The 20,115-nt window shown below is 50.2% G+C and overlaps 1 protein-coding gene and 1 pseudogene across 2 annotated transcripts; one reads left to right on the top strand and one right to left on the bottom strand.

The window, feature by feature from the left end:
- Window positions 1-3,327: 3,327 nt before the first annotated feature.
- Window positions 3,328-4,075, bottom strand: LOC308498846 (small ribosomal subunit protein eS6-like; annotated as a pseudogene). Its single transcript has one exon. The product of its transcript is annotated as a small ribosomal subunit protein eS6-like (transcript).
- Window positions 4,076-9,407: 5,332 nt separating this feature from the next.
- Window positions 9,408-14,877, top strand: NMUR1 (neuromedin U receptor 1; the record flags this gene model as incomplete). The annotated part of the gene is made up of 3 exons (XM_081051611.1): window positions 9,408-9,452; window positions 11,240-12,113; window positions 14,495-14,877. Exons 1-3 carry the CDS (start codon window positions 9,450-9,452, stop codon window positions 14,875-14,877), a joined length of 1,260 nt encoding a protein of 419 aa, XP_080907737.1. The 5' UTR covers window positions 9,408-9,449.
- Between the last annotated feature and the right edge of the window lie 5,238 nt (window positions 14,878-20,115).

Genomic DNA, 20,115 nt, shown 5'->3' with positions numbered 1-20,115 from the left:
ATAATTTTTGACTCCCCCAAAACTTAACTACATTTGTCTTTTGGTATCTACCGGGAGTTGGTTCCAGAAACCACTGGGGATACCAAAATCCTCGGATGCTCAATCCCCTATATAAAATGGTGTAGAACAATGCATACATGTTTTCTGTCTCTAGATGGCCTATCCTGAATATTTCATGTGAATGGAATCATATACTACTACGCGACTGACTTCTTTCTCTTTTCAAGCTATGGCAGGTATCTGTACTTCATTTCTTGTTATGGCCAAATAATATTCCATTGTATGTATAGACCACATTTTGTTTCTTCATTTGTCCTTTGATGGACATTTGGGTCATCTCTACCTTTTGGCTATCGTGAATACTGCTGCTATAAACATTTGTGTACAAGTTTTTGTGTGAACATACATTTTCATTTCTCTTGGGTATATACTCAGAAGTGCACCATTTTGCATCCCTCCCAGGGGTATATGAGACTTTTATTTAACAAATTTTTTTTTAAAGATTTTATTGGGGAAGGGGAACAGGACTTTATCGGGGTACAGTGTGTATTTCCAAGACTTCCTTTTACTGGGGAACAGTGGTGTGTTTTTCCCAGGACTAATCATCTCCATCCAAGTCAAGTTGTTGTCCTTTCAGTCTTAGTTGTGGAGGGCGCAGCTCAGCTCCAGGTCCAATTGCCATTTTTAGTTGCAGGGGGAGCAGCCCACCATCCCTTGCGGGAGTTGAACCAGCAACCTTGTGGTTGAGAAGCCCCACTCCAACCAACTGAGACATCTGGGAGCTCAGCTGCAGTTCAGCTCAAGGTGCCGTGTTCAATCTTAGTTGCAGGGGGCGCAGCCCACCATCCCTTGTGGGGGTCGAACCAACAACTTTGTGGTTGAGAGCCCGCACTCCAACCAACTGAGCCGTCTGGCCACCTGGGAGCTCCGCGCCAGCTCATTGACTTCATTCTAGTTATGGAGGGTGCAGCTCACTGGCCCATGTGGGAATCGAACTGGCAGCCCTGTTGCCCAGAGCTCGCGCTCTAACCAACAGCCACCTGTCTGCCCCAGTATATGAGACTTTTAGTTAGCTATTGCTGCATATCAAATTACTCTGAAACCTAGCAGCTAAAATAGTAAACATTTATTAAATCACACCGTTTTTGAGGGTCAGGAATCCAGGAGCCGAGTGAGTGGTTCTGGCTCAGTGTTCTGGCTCAGGGTCTCTCATGAGGCTGGAATCATCTGAAGGTTTGACTGGGCCTGGAGGATCTACTTCCAAGGTGGCTCGCTTCCAAGGGCTGTCTTGGAAGCGACCTACCGCATGGGACGCTTATTGACCCACTCCCATCCCTCAGTAGAAGGGTACTCCTGGGGTGGCATTTTGGCCTAAGCCAGAACACACTGAAGACACTGTGGTGCTGAAGAACACTCGCAGGCAGAGATAGATTTAGGAAACTGTCAAGTGTCGAGCGTATTTGCAGACACAGCTGGGGAACCGACCTTGCCTTCTACCGTGATCAGGCCTGTCCCACATCAGGCCTCCTGTGTCCCTCCTTCCTTGCTGAAAGGCCCACCACCACCCAACACTCGTCCCGATGCCAATATCCATCCCCTCCCCTGTCTGAGCATGCGCTGCCTGTGGTTGGAACTTTCTTCTAGTTTCTTATCTACTCTTCCCTTAGTTGATCAATAGCTGTTTCAGCGGATTTCCCCAGGTCTTTTTCTTTAACTCCTTAGTTGATTTTTTTTGTTTGTTTTATGATTACAAAAGCAATAAATACTGAATCCTGAAAATATAAACAACACAGAAATATATTTCTTAGAAAGTAAAAGTTCTTTGTAATCGAGCTCTCTAGAAATGACCCCTGTTGCCTGTTTGACATATGTTGTACAATAATTTTCGTGCATGAAAACTCACCCTGCAACTGACATGCCTGGGGATCCAACCCTCCCTGTTGCTATGCTCCTTACAGGTTTCTCTTGGCAACATATCTTGCCTGGATGCCTTTCCAGGTCAGGATGTGTGTATCAGCCTCTACCTTTCATGTGCACATACAGCACTCCTTAGTGTACGTGTCCCATCATTTATTTTGCACATTCCTTATTGATGGAGATAGCAGGTGCCTTTGGGGTGCCATGTCTCCTCCTCTTGGCCTGACTCTGATTTCAGCTGCAGCTGGGGAGGAAAGGTCCCAACTCAGGCTCATGCTTTCGTCTTCTGCTTCTGTGGAAGGACCTTCTCTGGAGCACAGGATCCCTCTGAACCTTTGTACCTTTGTACAAACACAGCTTCGAAGTGCTGGGGCGCTAACAGCCTGGGAGGAAGCCAATTAGCAACCAGTTATTTTGTCCTTCAAGCAGATGGTTCTGGGAGGCATGTAGGACACTCTGCTTTTAGGAGTTAAGACAAAAAGAAATTTAAGTTGTCTCCAATTTTTCTTATTACAAACACAGCTATTACTAGTATCTCCTTACATTCATCTGTGCGTTTGAGCTCCTATTCTTTTCCATAAATTTCTAGAGGTAAGGTTGCAGGGCCAAAGGGATATACTTCTGTATTTCAGTAGCTATTGCCAAACTTGTGCTCCAGAAGTGTTGTGCTTCCCATCCACGGTGAGAGAGGCTATTTCCTCCTATCGGGGAGGCTGGATGCAGTGAGGAGGTTGTCCATGCAGGGAGCCAGAACAGCTGAGAGCAAGGCTTCAGAGTGCATGAGGAGGGGTCTGCAAAGGGGAATGATGGCGGTAATGGAGGATTGGCTACATAGTGAGGTTGACCTAGTAGCTAATTATGTTGAAAATAATAGAAGGCATGTTTCTCAATCTCAGGGAAGGATGGAAAGGAATGAACACTGTGGTGTTGGAATGAGAGATACTGATATCAGTTCATGTTTTTCAATTTTTATAGATAGATATAAAAATAAACTTGATGTGTGCATATAAGTTTGTGTGTATGTTTATATGTATTTATGTTTATACATACATATATTTCCTAGTTCTGCTCGCTGAGGGAGCCTGGGGGCAGCGAACCCCAGTAGAAGCGAGCACACCTGACACCCAGATCTTGGTCTCTAAACACCATTTTCTACTAAAAAGGCACCAGAGCTCTTTGGAAAATGGCTGATTGTAGGCTGGCCCAGGGAGATACATGATGAGCCAGGAACCTCTTATTGTACCAGAAGATACGGATATATTCATGATGAAGACATATGAAAAAGATATAGGAACTAGCTTGCAGGGGTTCCCACTGGCCAAATCTGGGATAATTTGAATATCAACATAAATAATAATAATGAATTCTTTTTGATATCTGATTTTATTTATTTGTTTCTCTTAGAAAAGCTCATTTTTGACTGGACTGAGACTTAGAGGTAGAAGCTCTCAGAGAGAACAGCCTGCATCTCTTGGCAGTCTGTTCCTGGCATTTTTCTTTGGCCTCCTTCCTTCTCTTGGCCCAAAGTTTAGCATATTTTGCAGCCTCTTTCTCATTTTTCTTAGTAGGCTGTTTCTTCAGAGCAATATGCTGACATTTGACTTGCAGGACTCATGGAGTAACGAGACGCTAAATCTTGGGTGCTTTGGTTTCTTACCGTCTTTGTTTAGGGCTCTCTCACAACATATTGGCGGACATCGTCTTCTTTAGAGAGACTGAAAAGTTTGCGGATTCTGCCAGCTCTTTTGGGTCCCAGATGATGAAACACAGTAGTATCAGTGAGACCAGGAATACCTTTCTCCTCCTTTTTTACAATGACCAAGTTGAGAACACTCAGGTTGGCATCCACAATGCAACCCTGAACAGATTTGAGCTTTCTTTCTCCAGTCCTCCTTGGTCTATAACAGGAATGCCCCTTACTCAGGAGCAGGCGGACACGGCCATGGGTCAAGACACCCTGCTTCATGGGGGAACCTTGTTTGTCGTTCCCACCACTGATTCAAACCATACAACCCTTCCATTCTTCACCCAGAGCATCAGCAGCAACTTCTGTGGCCACACGCTTCTCATAAAACGTACAGTTTGCGTTCATCATCCATTTTGATGAGTTTCTAGCAGCTGGGAAAGAGATGTTCAGCTTCATCCTGAAGCAGCCGACAGCCTCCAAGGAGCAATGAATTCTTATTCATTGACTAAAATAAAAGATCCCAAGTCTACATGGATATAAATAAATAGTAAGAGAATAACATTTTTCCTTGCAATACAATGCCAACTAATAAATGAAGGAATGACAGAATTAGAATCATTTGGCAACCATCGTAGTAATAATTAATTGCTCCAAGAATTGTAAATGGATGCTAAAATTAATGGGTAAGAGTTTGATGAGAAATGGGACATTTATAGAACCTCAAAGTTCCTCCCCACAAAATACATATTAATCCCCAAGGGAAAAGTAGTACGTCTCCAGGGAAGAAGCCTGGCAGGTAGCCTGTTAATCCAGGGAATAAAGTTACCATCTTCAGGAGTGGGACAAATCGAAACTGTGTGCTACCTCACAAGATGCAATGAAAGGCACACAGTCCTTTCCTATGACATTCCTTCCCAAACACGTAACCAGAATTTATCATAAGGAAACATTAAACTAACCATAAATGAGAGAAATCCTTTAAAATCATTGGCCTGTAATCTTAAAAAAAATGTCAAGGTCCTGAAAGTCAAGGAAAAATGGAGGAACTGTTCAAGACTGGGACAATTGGCGGAACTTGAAAGGGTCTGCGGATGAGTCACAGCCATGGCTCACTCACTGTGCAGTTCCTGATGCTAATGGCTGCCTTGTGGTGATGGAGGAGAGGGTCCCCATTTGCAGGAAATACCTACTGAAGGATTCAGGGAGCCTGGGCTTCTGGTCAGCAGCTTACTTTCAAACGTTTCAGGACAAAAAGTTCTTTGTACTGTTCTTGCAAAATTTTTCTGGAACGTGTCTTATCATTAAAAACTCCACACGTTCCTGGGAGCCTACAAGAATTATCTCATTTAATCCTCACAGCAACAGGCTAAGGACGGTTGCCTTCGCTTGATGGATGAGAGAAATGAGGCCCCGTGGCTCACACAGGCCATTGTGACACACGCATTCAGCCAGGGCTGCACTGTCCATTTAGGTCACTCAGTGAGGTGAGTGGTCAGTCAAGAGTGGGCTTTGCAGGGGGAGTGGGTGCGAGCTGTGCTTTCTCCTCTGAGAAATTGGGAAGACAGTGCCCTCCTCAAGGGTGAATGGAAACAATACTGAAGTCTGGTTGGTGCCCACAGACTCCCCCCCACTATTGGGGGTGGGGTACTGCCTCCACATAGGGGCCACACAGGGAATGTATTTGGGACGAGACTCCTAGCCATGATCTCTGTATGCTGGGCCTGGGTCAGGAGTGGGGACTGTGGGGCAGAAAGCCGGGTGCCTGGCAGCAAAGATCAGGGAGGGAAGTGGGCTGTGTTCGGCCCCTCACTCCTCACACTGGGCCTGAGGGTCCTAGGTGCATGATACTGGTGACAAGGGGAGACTGGCGGGATGACAAAATGGCCACGATATGGAGGAGACCTCCAGTGCACCGGTTCGTGTGACTGGCTGGAGGTGACAGTGAGCGCATCTCTGTGTCCAAGTTTCCCTAAACCTGGGAAGCCTCAGGCCAGACTAGGCCTGACCCTACTGATGATCTGAAGAAAGGGCTTGGCCAGAGACAAGTCACCAGAATTAAACAAGGAACTGCCGTTTCAAATGAAAAAAAAAGTATCTACACATACAATTATAGGAGGAATAAATGTTGACTGTTGAAAAAAAATTTTAAACTGAAAACAGAAAGAATTACCTCCTCCTACCCACCATAGTCTACCCCCCAGAGATAACCATTGTCAATAGCTGGCAACTTCAGAATCAGATGCCCAAAGAGATGCAGCTGCCCCTCCCACGGGGCTGCTGGGCACCTGGGTGGAGCTCGGCCCGACTTCACTCCCCAGTCTGTTGGCTGCTGGTCCAACCTCAACTGGTTCTCTATCAACTCTGTGAAGGGGATACATGTCCCCATTCTACAGATAAAGAAGTTGAGATCGGAGAAGGGAGGGGATTTGCCCAAGGTCATGTGCCCTGTACATGCCCAAGTCCTTGCTCTTGCTGCAGCCCCCCTCCCTCATCACAGAGGAGGACTTTGTCCCCTTCCTGCTCAGAAGAGATGTCTGCTCAAGGAAAGAGCAGGGCCTAGAGCAGGGTGGGGGCCGGTGTCCTCCTGGGTCCTTTGGGGCCCTGCGAGGTTGGGATCTTTCCCTGAGAAAGGCGCTCAGCCTGACAGAGAGGTTCTGCCCTAATAAAGGGATTCTGCCTTCCAGCCACTCATCCTGTCCTTGTTTATAGTGCCTCCACACAAACAGACTTGAGAGCTTTCTGGGAACATGAGTGGCTGGAAGGCAGGATCCCAGCAAGACCATTCAAGGAAGGACAAGGACTGCCCCAGCACTTACATACGGATGGGCCTGGCCTCCAATCTGTCGCCTCTTTGTCCTTCAGTTTCTCTCTTATACGCCACCCCCCTTCTGAAGGGATAAAGGGAGAAACCTCTAGGTTATTTTCTCTTGCTGCCTTAAAAAAATATTAACAATCACTTCCTTTTGTTCAGAAATATACCAAGTTTCTGAGACATGCATCTATTCTCATTTATTTGAAAAATAGTCATCAAGTGCTGGCGAAGTGCTGTCTGGGCACTGTGCCTCCTTTATTTCATTCAGTCTTTGTAATAACCTTATGAAGTAGGTCTGTTGCCGTTCTCATTTCACAGGTGAGGAAACTGAGGCATAGAACATCTAAGCAACATGCCCTCCTACAGTCTAAGGATGAAGGTATAATAAAACTTCTGTCTCTGGAAACCCATCTCAGAGCCTCTCTGAGCTTCAATCACATGTTGTGTCCCCTTGGAAGGCACCAAGCCCCAACTAAGGAACTCTTGAATTTTTCCCAGAAGTTCCAGAGCACGCTGGGTATCGACACCGCTCCTTGGGGAAGAGCTCAGGAGTCAGCAGGGTGAGGAGGGGCTGTGGGCCTACTCACATGCCTCACGCCCGGGAGCCCTGCACCTACTCCAGGACCTGGGAGGTACCAGAACCTGCTCCCAGAGGTCCCAGCAGCCCTCCCTTGGCAGATTTGCTGGCATGTAGAGTTGGCCCTGGTTTGGGTCGATACCCACCAGCCAAGCTCAGGAGATGAGGTACACACCAGAAAACCTGGGATGTGTTTACTCCAGGCCTCAGCCCTGTGGCTGACCCTGAGGGACATGGCCCTGCGGAAGCCACCTCAGGATGGAGTAGGAGGCAGCAGGATGTCATCGGGTTCTGATGGGACATGCTGCCATGGTGGTCTTGAGCTCAGGCCCAGAAGCCAGGGCACCCAGGGCCCTCTGGACAGTGCTGCAGCCATCATGGCCACTAGGAGGGCTACCCTTTAGCCTGATATGGTCTTTGATGGCTGTTAATGCTGTGAGTAATGCAGCCAGTTGGAGGAATTCCTGACCTGTGGGAGTCAATCTGCCTCTGTAAGGCAGAGATGGGGGTTCCACATCATTTCCAAGACTCTGAGCACCTCCAAAGGGTCCACAGTGGGTTTCAAGCCATTCAGAGTCTGTGCAAAGTGGTCGCAGTGGTGTGTGTGAGTGTGTGAATGTGTTCCAGTGATGGGGGCAGGGTTGACAATGCTCGTCACATGCTAGATGCTGTCTGTGACCTGTGGTTGGCTGTTTCCCGGCAGTGCTGCCTGCCCCTCATTGCTTATCTGATATGACAGCAACCCCCATCTTGAAGGGTCCACCAGGCTCCCTCATTGGGGGCTGAGCAGTTCACTCTCTGGGATACCACAGAATCCTTTACCCCAAGGACCTGGGGACCATCAGCCCTTGCACTTCCTGCAAACTGCCTGTGCCTAGAGCCGTGTTTATATATGGAGTTCCCAGGAAGGCAGGTCTGGCGCAGGCTCTGGGACCGTCTAACTTCCAGTCCCCACGGCCAAACTATGACTCATGGGGAGGAGGGTGGGATAGAGACAGTCTAGGGGGAAGAAGATCTCGATTCCAGTTGTCATTAAATGGAGATAATCCCACCCAACTTTCTTGAGCGCTGACTGCATGCCAGCCCTTTGCCAAATTCTGCTCTCTGGCTCTTCACTCGCTTACAATAGTGGTAACAATGATTAGACTATTCTACAGGAAGGGAAACTGAGGCACAGAGGGGCTGAGTCTCTTCCCAGTCACATCTCTCCGGCAGCCTTTCCGGATCCTGGGGCTCCCTGAAAGTGTTGTCAGAAATGAAGATTTCTGGACCTTGCCCTGACTAAGTGAATCAGACCCTGGCAAGAGGCCCAAGAGCCAGCATTTTAGTCTGTGAGGTCCATGTTGTAGGCTGCCTCGCAAGTTCCTCGTGAGAAAACTTCCAGCTATGGAGCTGGTTGGAGGAGGAGGCGGAGCAGGGACTGTGCTCCCTGCTAGGGTTTACAGGAGCACAGTTGGAGGGAGCAGGAGGAGGCTGGGGTCCTGGACTTCATGGCTCTTCCCTCTTGACATTTCCTTCCCTCCCTCTGGATGCCCTGTGGTAGGGTGAGGGCCAGGGGAACATCTGAATGGATGAGACAGGTTGTATTGGGGGTGAGAGAGTATAGTGAGTTGGGGCCACGAAAGCAAGTGGGGGATGGGGAGATACAACATCAAGTTAGACAGGATGTGTTCTTTTTCAGAAAAAAGCAGGGGCCCTTGAGAAGTTTTCCAGCAGAGGAATGCATCGTTGGGGGCTTGAAGACCAGGCTGCGGGAGGACAGACCGCAGAGAGAATGCAGCAGCGTTCCTGGGAGGGTTCAAGTACCTGGACTCAGAGTCTTGAGGACCCAAGGGAGAGGGGTCGCTTTCCTGGGGTCTGGGGTGGGGGGATGGAGAAGAGAACCCGTTTGAAGCCTAGGAGGCAGGATGAGATCCTTTGGGGATCATTAACTTCGAGGAACTGGGGGGTTGTCCTTGGAGGTACGTCTGAAATGTGGGGCAGGAGGATGTGGGCTGGAGGGACACCATAATAAGGGGTTGTGTTAAAAGTCAGTACGTTGCAGGGCGGGGACAGCATGTGAGACCCAGATTACTCGGGCTTCATCTCTGAGGCTTTCTCATCTGCAAAATGGGTTGTTGTGAAGGTTCCGTGAGATAAAGATGCTCCTGGAAGCGCCCGGTCAAACGCTTGGAAACACAACGGCTAACATTTGGGTGGGTGTGGGGGGCCGCAGGTGAGCCTGTGGGTGGGGCGGGTGGGCTACGGGGGCGGCACTGCCCCCTGCTGGCAGTGCGGGACAGTGCTCCCGGGCCCCCGACAGGCGGGGCGACGCGGAGGGCTGCGGGTGGGCAGGCTGCTGTCAGTTGGCCGGCCCGCCAGTCCGTTCTCTCCTGGTGCCGCCTCTGTCCGTCGGTGCCTCTGGACGCCGCTGACCGGTGGGCTCCCGGACCCCAGATCTCACAGGCCGCAGAGGCATGGTTGGTGAGCGGGATGCCGGCATGGGCAAGGGCGCGCAGGCTGGACCCGGGGGTTGGGCGACTAGAGGCGGGAGGAGCGCGCGGGCTGACTCTCCCCAGGACGGGAGAGGTGGGAGGGCCCTGTTGGAGCGCCCCCTCCCCGAGGGACTCGCAGCCTCCCGGGTTATTTCTTATTATCCGCCACGCGCGCAGCGGGGCTGGGGCTCCAGCGCGGCGACCCTTCCTCGGGGCGTAGGGAACCCCCTCGAATCCGAGCTGGCGCTGTGTGTTCCCCACTCATCCCCGTGGCTCCCGCCCTTGGCTCCCACATCAGCCGGGTAGCGGGTGAAGACAGGGGCAGGAGGAACGTTTGAGTGGATAAAAAGGCGCCTGGATCCGGGATGAGATGTGGGGGAGGCAGGGAGGCTAGGGGAGACTTCTGGGGAGAGGCTTTGGAGAGGGGGAGGATACTGGGCTTAAGAATGCTTGGGTCTGGGAGAGCGAAGGGCCTGGGAAAGAGTGCAGTGGTCCTTCACTCTCTGAGACACGAAGGTCTGCGCAGCTCTGTGGGCAACTGGAGGTCCCAAGCCCCCCACTGAGGAGAGGAAATGGGGCTGAAGGAATAGGGGGAGGATCCAGGAACCCAGCCTGATTATCCCAGGTTGCTCCAAGCAGAGGGGTGCTGCTGATGGTGGGCTTGGGGAACAGGCTCAGGAGGGTAGCAGGGGCCGCTTGCCTAGGGTAGCTACTGGCAGCCAAACCCTGTTCAGCCTCTACCCCGTGTCCCCTGGACTGTCCTTCCCTTTCCATGTGGGGAGTAAGGATCATGTTTACTATGCGCTGAAACTGAGAACCCAAAATGTACCAGGCACACTCCTGAGAACTTTATGTGTATTCTCTCATTGCAGCTTCACAGAAGCTATGCGGTAGGCTCTCCCTACACCCCCATTCCACAGATGAGGCGAGCTGACATTTGACCCCAGGCCAGTCTGTTTAGTCCCATGGCCTGGGTCCTTAACCACTGTATCCAGTGGATGACTGACAGAGATGGGGAGCCAGAGAGGGCAGGGAACCCTGGAACTGGCAGTGTCAAACGTGTCAAATATTTCTACTTCAAACCGTTCAGGTTTGAAGGAAAACAAACAAGAAACAATGTTTGGATCAGTGTTAACAGTTTTTAGCCCTTTCACTCCCTCGCTTGAGATCACAGCGAGTTAGTCCCCTCAGTGAGGTGCTGATAACCCGGCCCTCCTGTGTGTCAGGCAGGCCCTGTGTTAGTATCTTTTGTGGATTAAATTCCCTGGATCCTCATAATAAGGAAACAGCCAGAGAGAGGTTATTAGGCAAACGGTCACACAGCCTGGAATTGGGGAGGCTGCATTTGAATCCAGGCAGTTGCCTTCGGAGCCCTTGTTCTTAAAGACCATGTCATGCTGCATACTGTGCCCATTTTACAGATGCCCAAACTGAGTACCTCTTCCAAAGTCCATGGCTTAAAGGGGGACAGACCCAAGGGGAGACTGCTGATGGCAAAGCCCATGCTCAAAAGGATCTATCATTTAGTCAAAGGTTTCAACAGATCGTGAAATTTAAAATTGTAGTCCACTCTTTATCACTTTTTAAGGCATACATTTTCACATCTCTGAAGTTGTAATGCATCTCAGAATGGATGAGAGTTTTTTTCTCGCGCAGCACTACATAAGATAACGGTTCTCTTAGTGTCGATGGCACCTTTGGTTTGATGAGTTACGACAGAGCCAGCTTTCCCTGAATGACTTCACTGGGTGTCTCTCTCTTCTGTTCTACAGGCTCCTCTCTGCCTCAATTGTTCCGTCTTCCCTGAAGATGTGTCACCGATGGGTGCAATGAGCCCAGTGCCCTGCAATGTCAGTAGGGCTTGGGGGCTAATGTTTGACCCTGAAGACTTGAACTTGACTGACCAGGAACTGAGACTCAAGTACCTGGGGCCCCAGCAGACAGAGCTGTTTGTGCCCATCTGTGTCACGTACCTGCTGATCTTCGTGGTGGGCACTGTGGGCAATGGGCTGACCTGCACAGTCATCCTGCACCACAGGGCCATGCGCACGCCCACCAACTACTACCTCTTCAGCCTGGCCGTGTCAGACCTGCTGGTGCTGCTGGTGGGGCTGCCACTGGAGCTCTATGAGATGTGGTGTAACTACCCCTTCTTGCTGGGCACAGGGGGCTGCTACTTCCGCACGCTGCTCTTTGAGACCGTTTGCCTGGCCTCTGTGCTCAATGTTACCGCCCTGAGCATGGAGCGCTACATGGCCGTGGTGCACCCACTGCAGGCCAGGTCTGTGGTGACTCGGGCCCACGTGCGACGAGTGCTCGGGGTCATCTGGGGCCTCGCTGTGCTCTGCTCTCTGCCCAACACCAGCCTACATGGCATCTGGCAGCTGGATGTGCCCTGCCGCGGTACGGTGCCCGACTCGGCTGTGTGCAAGCTGGTCTATCCACTGGCCCTCTACAACTTGGTCATGCAGATCACCACGCTGCTCTTCTTCTGCCTGCCCATGGCCATCATCAGCGTGCTTTACCTGCTCATTGGGCTGCAGCTGCGTCATGAGAGGCTGCTGCTGCTCAAGCAGGGGGCCGGCGACAGTCGCAGGCGCCAGCGGCTGACGGATCGGGGTCGGACGCAGGTGACCAAGATGCTGTGTAAGTGTTGCTGCTGGAAAGAGGGGGTGAGTCAGGCACTGGGTATGAGGCTGGGGCTCCCAGGGCCTGGAGGAAGGGGCTGAGTGTCTGGGTTTCTGACGGAGGCTGAGAGTGAGGCTTGGAGTCACACACCCCACCTTGTGTTTGCGTGTGTGCATGCAGGCATGGATACTCTTTTCAGTGACCCTTCGAGAAACTCACACCAAAGATCAATGTTAATGGCTCATGGCACAATCAACTACGTAATTTGTGGGGCCCAGGGCAAAATGAAAAGTGAGACCCCCTTGTTCAAAAATTATTAAGAATGTTAAGACAACAACAGTAGAGCATTAAATCAAGCCCAGGGCCCTTCTAAGATTGGGGCTGTGCCCTTCTAAGATTCAGGTGGCACCCCCATGAAGCCAGCCCTGGCGTATGGCACAAACTGCAGACAGGGCAGGAGCATGTGGCTGTGCTCCAAGATGACAGAGTCGTTCATGGGATTTAGACTCTCCAGGTCTCTCATCTTGGCTCCTAAACTTGTCTCAGCTTTGTCCTTCCCTACAGCGGCCTGGGAGGCATGGCCATGGGCACAGAGTTCCACTTTCCTGAAGAACTGCCCTCTTTCCTTAGTGGCTATTGAAAAGTTCCAGGGAAGGATTCTGATTGGTGGGGTTAGGTCATGGCTCACCCCCAGACCAGAGTGACTTGATGTTGAAGTGAGCACCCCCCCATGGAACAACATAGTTGGATGTAAGGGGAGCAAAGCTTCCAAAAGGAGGGGAGAGGGTGCTGGAGAGGCAAGATGATGCATTTCTTCCATCTATGGCAGTGGTTCCCTGGGAACCAGGGGCAGTGACCATTGTGTAAAAGTCTTCTTAGGAGATGGACATGTTTGTGACTGTTGGTGTACAGAGCATAGGAGAGAAGTGTGGATTGGTGCTGGCCAGGGCATGGCCAGCTGGGCTGAGGTTCTGGATTTTACTGTGTCCTAGACCTGGCTCTCTTTCAAAAACAGTGGCCCTGAAGAAGCAAGACAAACTGATACTAAGCAGATCATTGATTTCTTCCCCATCCTGCACAACCTGAGAAGGACCTGAAACCGGTAGGTGGGGTTAGCCAGGGCAGGATAGAGCTGGTGAGACCTTGGTTAAAGCCATAGGATCATAGCCAGCTATGAGGGGACTGTTCCATTCTCAGAGAGAGACCCATTCCTCTTGCCCCCAGGAATAGTGTCCCAGAGTATGGTTTTACTGTCAGCCTCCAGATGGGACTCACCCTGGAGCTCTGTGCTTGACCCCCAGCTCTATACTGTGAAGCCCGTACTACAGACCACCTGGCCCCTGCCCGCCCTGTCCCTGCCTCCTACTCTCCCACACCACAGGGTCCGAGTCAGGGTCCTGCTCAGCTGGGATGACTCTTACCCTGGACAGGTGTGCTGTTTCCTTAAGGCCACCTTGTTTGCTGGCCTGGGGCTCTGGCTTCCTTCTCTCCTTCCCTCCTTCCCCGACCCTCACTTTCTGAAGGCCTATTGTGCACCGGGCTGTGTGCTGGAGACATTGAAATCTGGGATTATGAGGAAAACCATGCTGGGGTATAGTGGGGAAGAAACTGCAGGGGAAAGAGATTGAGTCAGCTAAGCAAACACCAGAAACAAGACACAAAAACCAAGGCAGACCCGGTGACAGAGACCTAAGAAATGCATGGCTGGTTAAGATCATGGCTGGAGGGGAGCTCAGGAGAAAGAGTGAGGGCTTGGCCAGTTTATCCTCTTTTGCTGAGGTGAGGGGTGCTCAGGTAAAGGGGAGTTAATGCAGGGCAGGATATTCGCCTGAGCCTTGGAGAGCTGGCAGCTGGGGCTGGGAAGACTTCTGGGGCCAAGGCAGGCAAGTGTGGAGTATGTGTGTTTGTTTCATTCTCTCTGGCCCCAGAATGTCCCTTGTACTGCTGCCTGAGCGTGGGCCCCATTCTCCTGCTTCTCTGTGCTTACGCAAGCATGACCAGCAAGCATGACCTCTGAGTGGGCACCCAGCGGGGGCCTCGGCCCCACAGTCCGTGTCAGGCTGGGGCTCAGCAGCCACGGCTAAGACTCACCTAGTTCCAAGTCCCAAGGTGACACAATTGGGCTGGGTCAGCTTGGCTCATGTTCCCACACCTGGTCCAGGTGGCTGTGGCCGGGGACAGGGCACAGACCTACTGCCTGGTCAGTGACAGTGGGGAGAGTAGCTATTCTGAAAGGGGTGTGGCCAGGGCAGGCAAACTTCCAGAAACTTCAAATGGACAATGGGCACGGGTGGCTTCCGGGATAGGAGAGGAGCGAGAACGGGCAGACCGGCCTGAAGCAGGGCCGGCAGTGGAGGGGGCTCTGGCGGGCACCCAGCCTCCCTTCTCTGCTCCCGCAGTTGTGCTCGTCATGGTGTTTGGCATCTGCTGGGCCCCATTCCACATCGACCGCCTCATGTGGAGTTTCGTGTCTGAATGGACCAAGAGCCTGGACCTGGCCTTCCAGTACGTGCACGTCATCTCCGGAGTCTTCTTCTATCTCAGCTCGGCCGCCAATCCCGTGCTCTACAGCCTCATGTCCAGCCGCTTCCGGGAAACCTTCTGGGAAGCCCTGTGCTTAGGGACCAGATGCCGTCGCCACAGACCCCGCCGCACCTCCCACACCCTCAGCAGGGTGGTGACAGGCAGCACCCTGTGTGACATGGTCTCCCTGGGCAGCAGGGCTCACTCTCTGGCTGAGAATGGTGGCTCAGACAGGCAGCAAGAGACTGACCCCTCCTGAGAGGAGCCTCGAAGCAGCTTCACCTGGAGGAGCCAGAGGGTCACATGTAGCTTTGGGAGCCACGCCTGCCCTCCTCTGCAAGGATGTCTTCATGCCTGTCCCACTTTGTGCCTTGTCCCCACTTCAGCCACCTCAGTCACTGCTGCCCCCACCATGTCCTGGAAGGGATATAAGGTTGCCATCTGTCCTCCAGGCCTCCGGTTCTTCCCTGCAGGAACATCGCTCAGGATCTGGCACAGCAAACCTCCATCTGGGGACCCACTACCAGTTTCTGAACTGTTTGCATAGGACCCTCCCTTTCCTTCCCATTTCTTGTTGAGCTTCTGTGGGTTCTGGCTCATTCTGTCCCTCTCTAGCTCCTGGCCTGCACCTGGAACTCTCCTGTGACCTGACCCCTCCCTGCCCCCAGTCAGCTTATTCCGCTCTGGGATCTCCACTTAGTGGCACTGCTGGTTCCAATCTCAGCCCTGTTGCCACCTTGCTCTGTGGCCTCAAGCTAATCACCTTACCTTCCCAGGCCTTGGTCCCCTGTTTGCAAAATGAAAGGGGCCCTGACATCTAAGTGTCACACTTTGGCACTTTAGCTGTGGTTTTCTGTGCATGCGCATAAGTCACTGCTATAATGAAACCGACTGATACCCTCAGATGACCAAGGCAGAAATTACTCTCTATCTACACCCTCATCACCCCCAGCCCCTCCCCCCTTCTGGAGATTGGTTGCACAGCAGTATGAATATACTGAAACAATATTGAACTGTATGTTTAAATGGCTAAGATGATAAATTTTATGTTAAGTGTATTTTATCACAATTTTTTAAAAGATTAAATCTAAAGGAAAAGAAATAATAATAAAAAACAAACCAACCTTAACATTACTCTCCAGAGGTAACCACTGTGTATAAGACAGGACAGGGGCTTCTTGGGAGCAAGGAGCTTGTGAGAAGAGGCTGTGCAGATCTGTGAGTGCTTAGTGTCGCCTCTGAAATGAGCTCCCAGGCAGCCATGGGTCGGTATGCGGGGAGCGACCAGGCCCCAAACCTGCAGTTCTTCCCAAAAACTAACTGGATTCCCAGGGGCCTCTCATGAGTGACCATCGGAGGTGACTTATGCTTCTGAGGAACTTTGGTCAGTATGGATTTATGAAGGGCCTCCTATGTGCAGAGAAGTGCCAGGCAGACTGAGGAAGGTGGAGGATGTGAGTTATCAGAAAGCATGTGTTACTTACTATAAACTTGATGCATTCTCTCCGGTGTGTCCACAGCATGTCGGTGGATAGGCCCCATTGTCACAGGCCACTGGTTACCCTGGAAAATAGAACCGGCAGCTCGGGGCTCAGCCCTTGAGAAAAATGGATGGAAGTGGAAGGGTCAGCCAGCAGGAGCCCACTCTCCCGGAAGCAGCACCCCCTGCAGCTGACTCCTCTGCACTGCTCAGGGTGGGGGCAACCCGTCCCTGAGTTCCCAGTGCTGGTCCCAGCCTTATAAACAACACTTTGTAAGTGTCTGTCTGGCTCACCCGGGGCTCCTGTCACCCACAGCCCTCCTCCCATGTTCAAGATTTTGGACCCTCTCTACTTCCGGTCTGCTCCACTCCTGCCATTATCCTGGCTGACATCAAAGTCCCTGTGGATGGCTCACTGCTGCCTTGGTATCAGCTCCTGATCTTTCCTGCCACTCGGAGACCTCGCCTTCACCCTGGCCTGTTGGCCGCGTGGTCACATCCTCACTCCCAGGACCTCGAGTAGTGTTTCCATTTCGGGAAGTGTGAACTCTTGATGGTAATGCCTCCTTCCTGCTCTCTCGCTCTCTTGTTCCCATGATCAATGTATTCTTCAACCTCATCTGGAGTCCTCGATTCTCAGTTGCTGCTTTTTCCCAATCCATCAGCTTCCTCTTACCTTCACCTCCTTTCTGATGGGTCCTAGATCCCACGGTCATCACACACAACCTCTCTGCCACTATTTCTAAGGGTCAAGGTGAACATACTGGGATCCCCCTTTCCTTCTCAGAAGAAAGGATTATTTGGCAATTCAAAGTTCAAGATTAGTCTCATGAACAAACAAAGCTGTATCTGCCCACCCTTCCTTCTGTTAAGGATCTGCTCAGAAAATATAAGGTACGCAGCTTATCACATCTATTCTCACATAGGCAGATGGAAGACTCAATCCTGACACCTGGGAGGCCATCTCATTTCGTACACTTCTCAGTCTCCCCTCCCCTCATTCTTATTTTCTAATGGCTCCACTAACTTTTTGTCCCAGGTTTTCTTGTAGAGAGGAATTGCCTTTTGGTGGGCTCCCTAGCGTGTGAACTCCCTTTCCCTTGTGGGGAATTCACTCTTGGTGGGAGACCAAGCCCAGGCTCCCACTACAGAATCTGAAAGGGCTCCAGCAATCACTGCTGACATCACGGTGTGGCCTATGACTTGCATGCAGCCAGTTGGATGGCCTGACATGGGACTCCTACCTGGAGCAAGTGACACTAAGACCCACGCCAGCAGGAGGCAGACGTGTGGAGGGCAGCAGTGCTAATGGCAGCACTCTGCTCAGGCTACGGTTGGCACTCCTGCTGCCCAACCTCCCTTGGTTTCTGCCCGTTTTCTCCGCCTGGTTTTCCAGCCTTCCTCCTATTGATGTTCTGAGCTACTGAGAGCCTTTCAATAGATCCCTTTTCTGCTTGAGCTGGCCAGACATTTGCTGTTGTCTGTAACCAAGAACCTTAACAGATCCAACCATCCACTGGTTTGAAGGCTAGACTTTCTGTTTGTTGTACTAGTGGTTATCTGACACATTTCTAAATAAGCAGATATTATCACTGATTTAAAAAAAGCAACAACCCAAACTGCAATCTGTGACACTTAATAATCATTCTCATTCTTGCTCTCACTCTTTTATTTGAGAGGCAAGAAAGATAGGAATAGATTGAAGGAATTTATCCTAGAAGCATCTTTACATTCTTCTGGCAGCCTAACCCTCTTCAGCACAAGAAAGGAACTTGAGCGTGCTTCGCTGACAAAGCAGGAGGGTATAGAGGTGGTAAGCAAGGACTCTGGAGTCAGGCTGCCCAGGTTTGAATCCTGGCTCTGCCACTAATTACTCTTAAAAGTCAGAATGGCTTTAGGCCAAAGTCAGACTGGACTGACAAGTATCGACATTTCTAAATAAAGAATGTGCAACCTGCCTACACAAAAATAAGACTCCGTGGCTAACCCCGATGGCAGCACCGTTCCACACAGTGTCCAGGTTCCTAAATCTAAAGGTTTAGTCTGAGGATGGTAGCTACTCTCTAAGGTAAATGTCCCTTTATGTGACCTCTTTACATACAACACCCCATCCTCACCTTCTTTAAAGCTGTTGCACAGGGCAGGGCAGGACAGTTGGGGGCTGTCTAGGAACAGAGGCCAAGGCCAGGTTGGGGACAGTGGGGATTCAGGGAAGGCTGTACCTGGCTGGGTAAGAGCACCCCGGCTCCAGAGAGGTGGCCACAGGCTGGGGTTAGGCTGGAGGGACTGCAGGCTGCGACCACATTCTCTGGAACATCTACAAGAGTTATCTGAGATCTTTTCTATCTAATATTCAAGTAACTTCATCTGCTCTAAACAATGTGGGTATCATTCATTCAGCTAATATCTACTGAGCACCACGTGCCAGGCACTGTACAAGGCTGGGATGGGGGCATACAAACATACTGGCATACAAGTGCTCTGACAGCTGGAACTCTGGGGACTCAGGAGAAAGCACCTGACCCAGTGGAGGAAAGGCTTCCAGGAGGAGGTGATGCTGCTCAAGACCCAAAGTCCTGGGAGAAGGGGTCTGATTGGCTGCTGAGCTTTGGTCAGGGGAGACTGGAGCATCTTTAATGACAATTCTACCAAAACTGAATCCAGGGGAGAAGGGGGAAGACCCAAAAGGGAACGAAGGCTGTCAGGAGGAGGAATGAACACTGAACAAGCGAAAACAAAGCGAAGCAGATGGCGGTTCCTGTTTATTGCCATCATTCTCCAGACTTCCCTGATTGCCCTTGCCTGAAATTTGAATTTGGAAACTGCCTTCCAGTTCTTTTCCCTGTCTGCCTCACCTTTGTTACTGTAGATGTGCATAGGCAAGTTTTCTTTTGTTTCCATTTTAGCAAATTTGAAAAAATTAAGTATACAAAAAGAAAATAATTACTGTTAGTCCCAACACCTAAATTAACCACTGTTAACATTTTGGCAATTTGATTCCTATCATTTCCCCACATACATCCCCTCCCATTAATGAATAATAAATTGTTTTCAATCATTTGTTTTACAAAACAACTGCCTAGAACCATCTGGTAGAAGGTCGATGGCTATAATAGATGGATGAAGCTGATAACACTCAAACTGTCTGATCAATTTTAGCACCACTAAAAGTGGATGTTAAGTGCCTCCCACAGGGGTGCAACAAAAGTACATGGCACTGGTGAAGTCTTGCAAAGAAAAAACTGAACCTGAATCTAAAGAAGCCTTCAGTTCTAACTACCAGTTTATAAGAATTCTGAAGATGCAGGAATATGTTCAAGACACCCCAAAGATGTCAGCCAAATCCAGACTAAAAACAAATTCTAGAGGACAAATGATTTGGTTTCTTCAACAAATAGCATTTGAAAGGGGTTCTTTTTTATAGATTTAAACAGATTTAAGACATTTCAACCAAATGTAATGTGTGGTAATTTTTGAATCCTAATTCAAACAAAACAACAGTGAAAAGACATTTTTGAGACAGAAGATTGAACACATGCTAGATATTAGACTATGTCATGGCCAGTAATATCCTGGAGTGGAACACAATAAAGTGTTTACAGGCAAAATGACAGGATGCTGAGATTCACATTAAAATACTCAAGCAAAAAAAGGGAGAGGGGAAGAGGGAACAAAAGTGGGGCAGGGAATAGTTGAAAAAAGAATGGCAAAAAATATTGAAGTTTTGATGCTGAGTGATGGGTAAAAGGGGATTCATTTTTTTAATTCTCTCTACTTAAAATTAAAGTATGTTTGAAAATATCCATAATAAAATATTTTTAAAGTTTGCAATAAAGATTCACCTATTTACCTCTCCATCAGTGTGATTCCTTTAGGTTGAATACCTAGAAGTGAAATTCCTAAATGCAAGGAATGAGAATTTTTACCTTGACTCAAACTTGCTAAATTCCTCTCCAGGTGTTTGTAATGAGGGGGTTCAGGACACACTACCCCCAAATATGGCTCCTTGGTATACTG

Source organism: Rhinolophus hipposideros (genome assembly GCF_964194185.1).
Source record: "Rhinolophus hipposideros genome assembly, chromosome: 6".
In the NCBI taxonomy this organism is placed as follows: Eukaryota; Metazoa; Chordata; class Mammalia; order Chiroptera; family Rhinolophidae; genus Rhinolophus; species Rhinolophus hipposideros.
The sequence above is the reverse complement of the archived record's forward strand: the minus strand, read 5'-3'. Positions and strand labels throughout refer to the sequence as shown.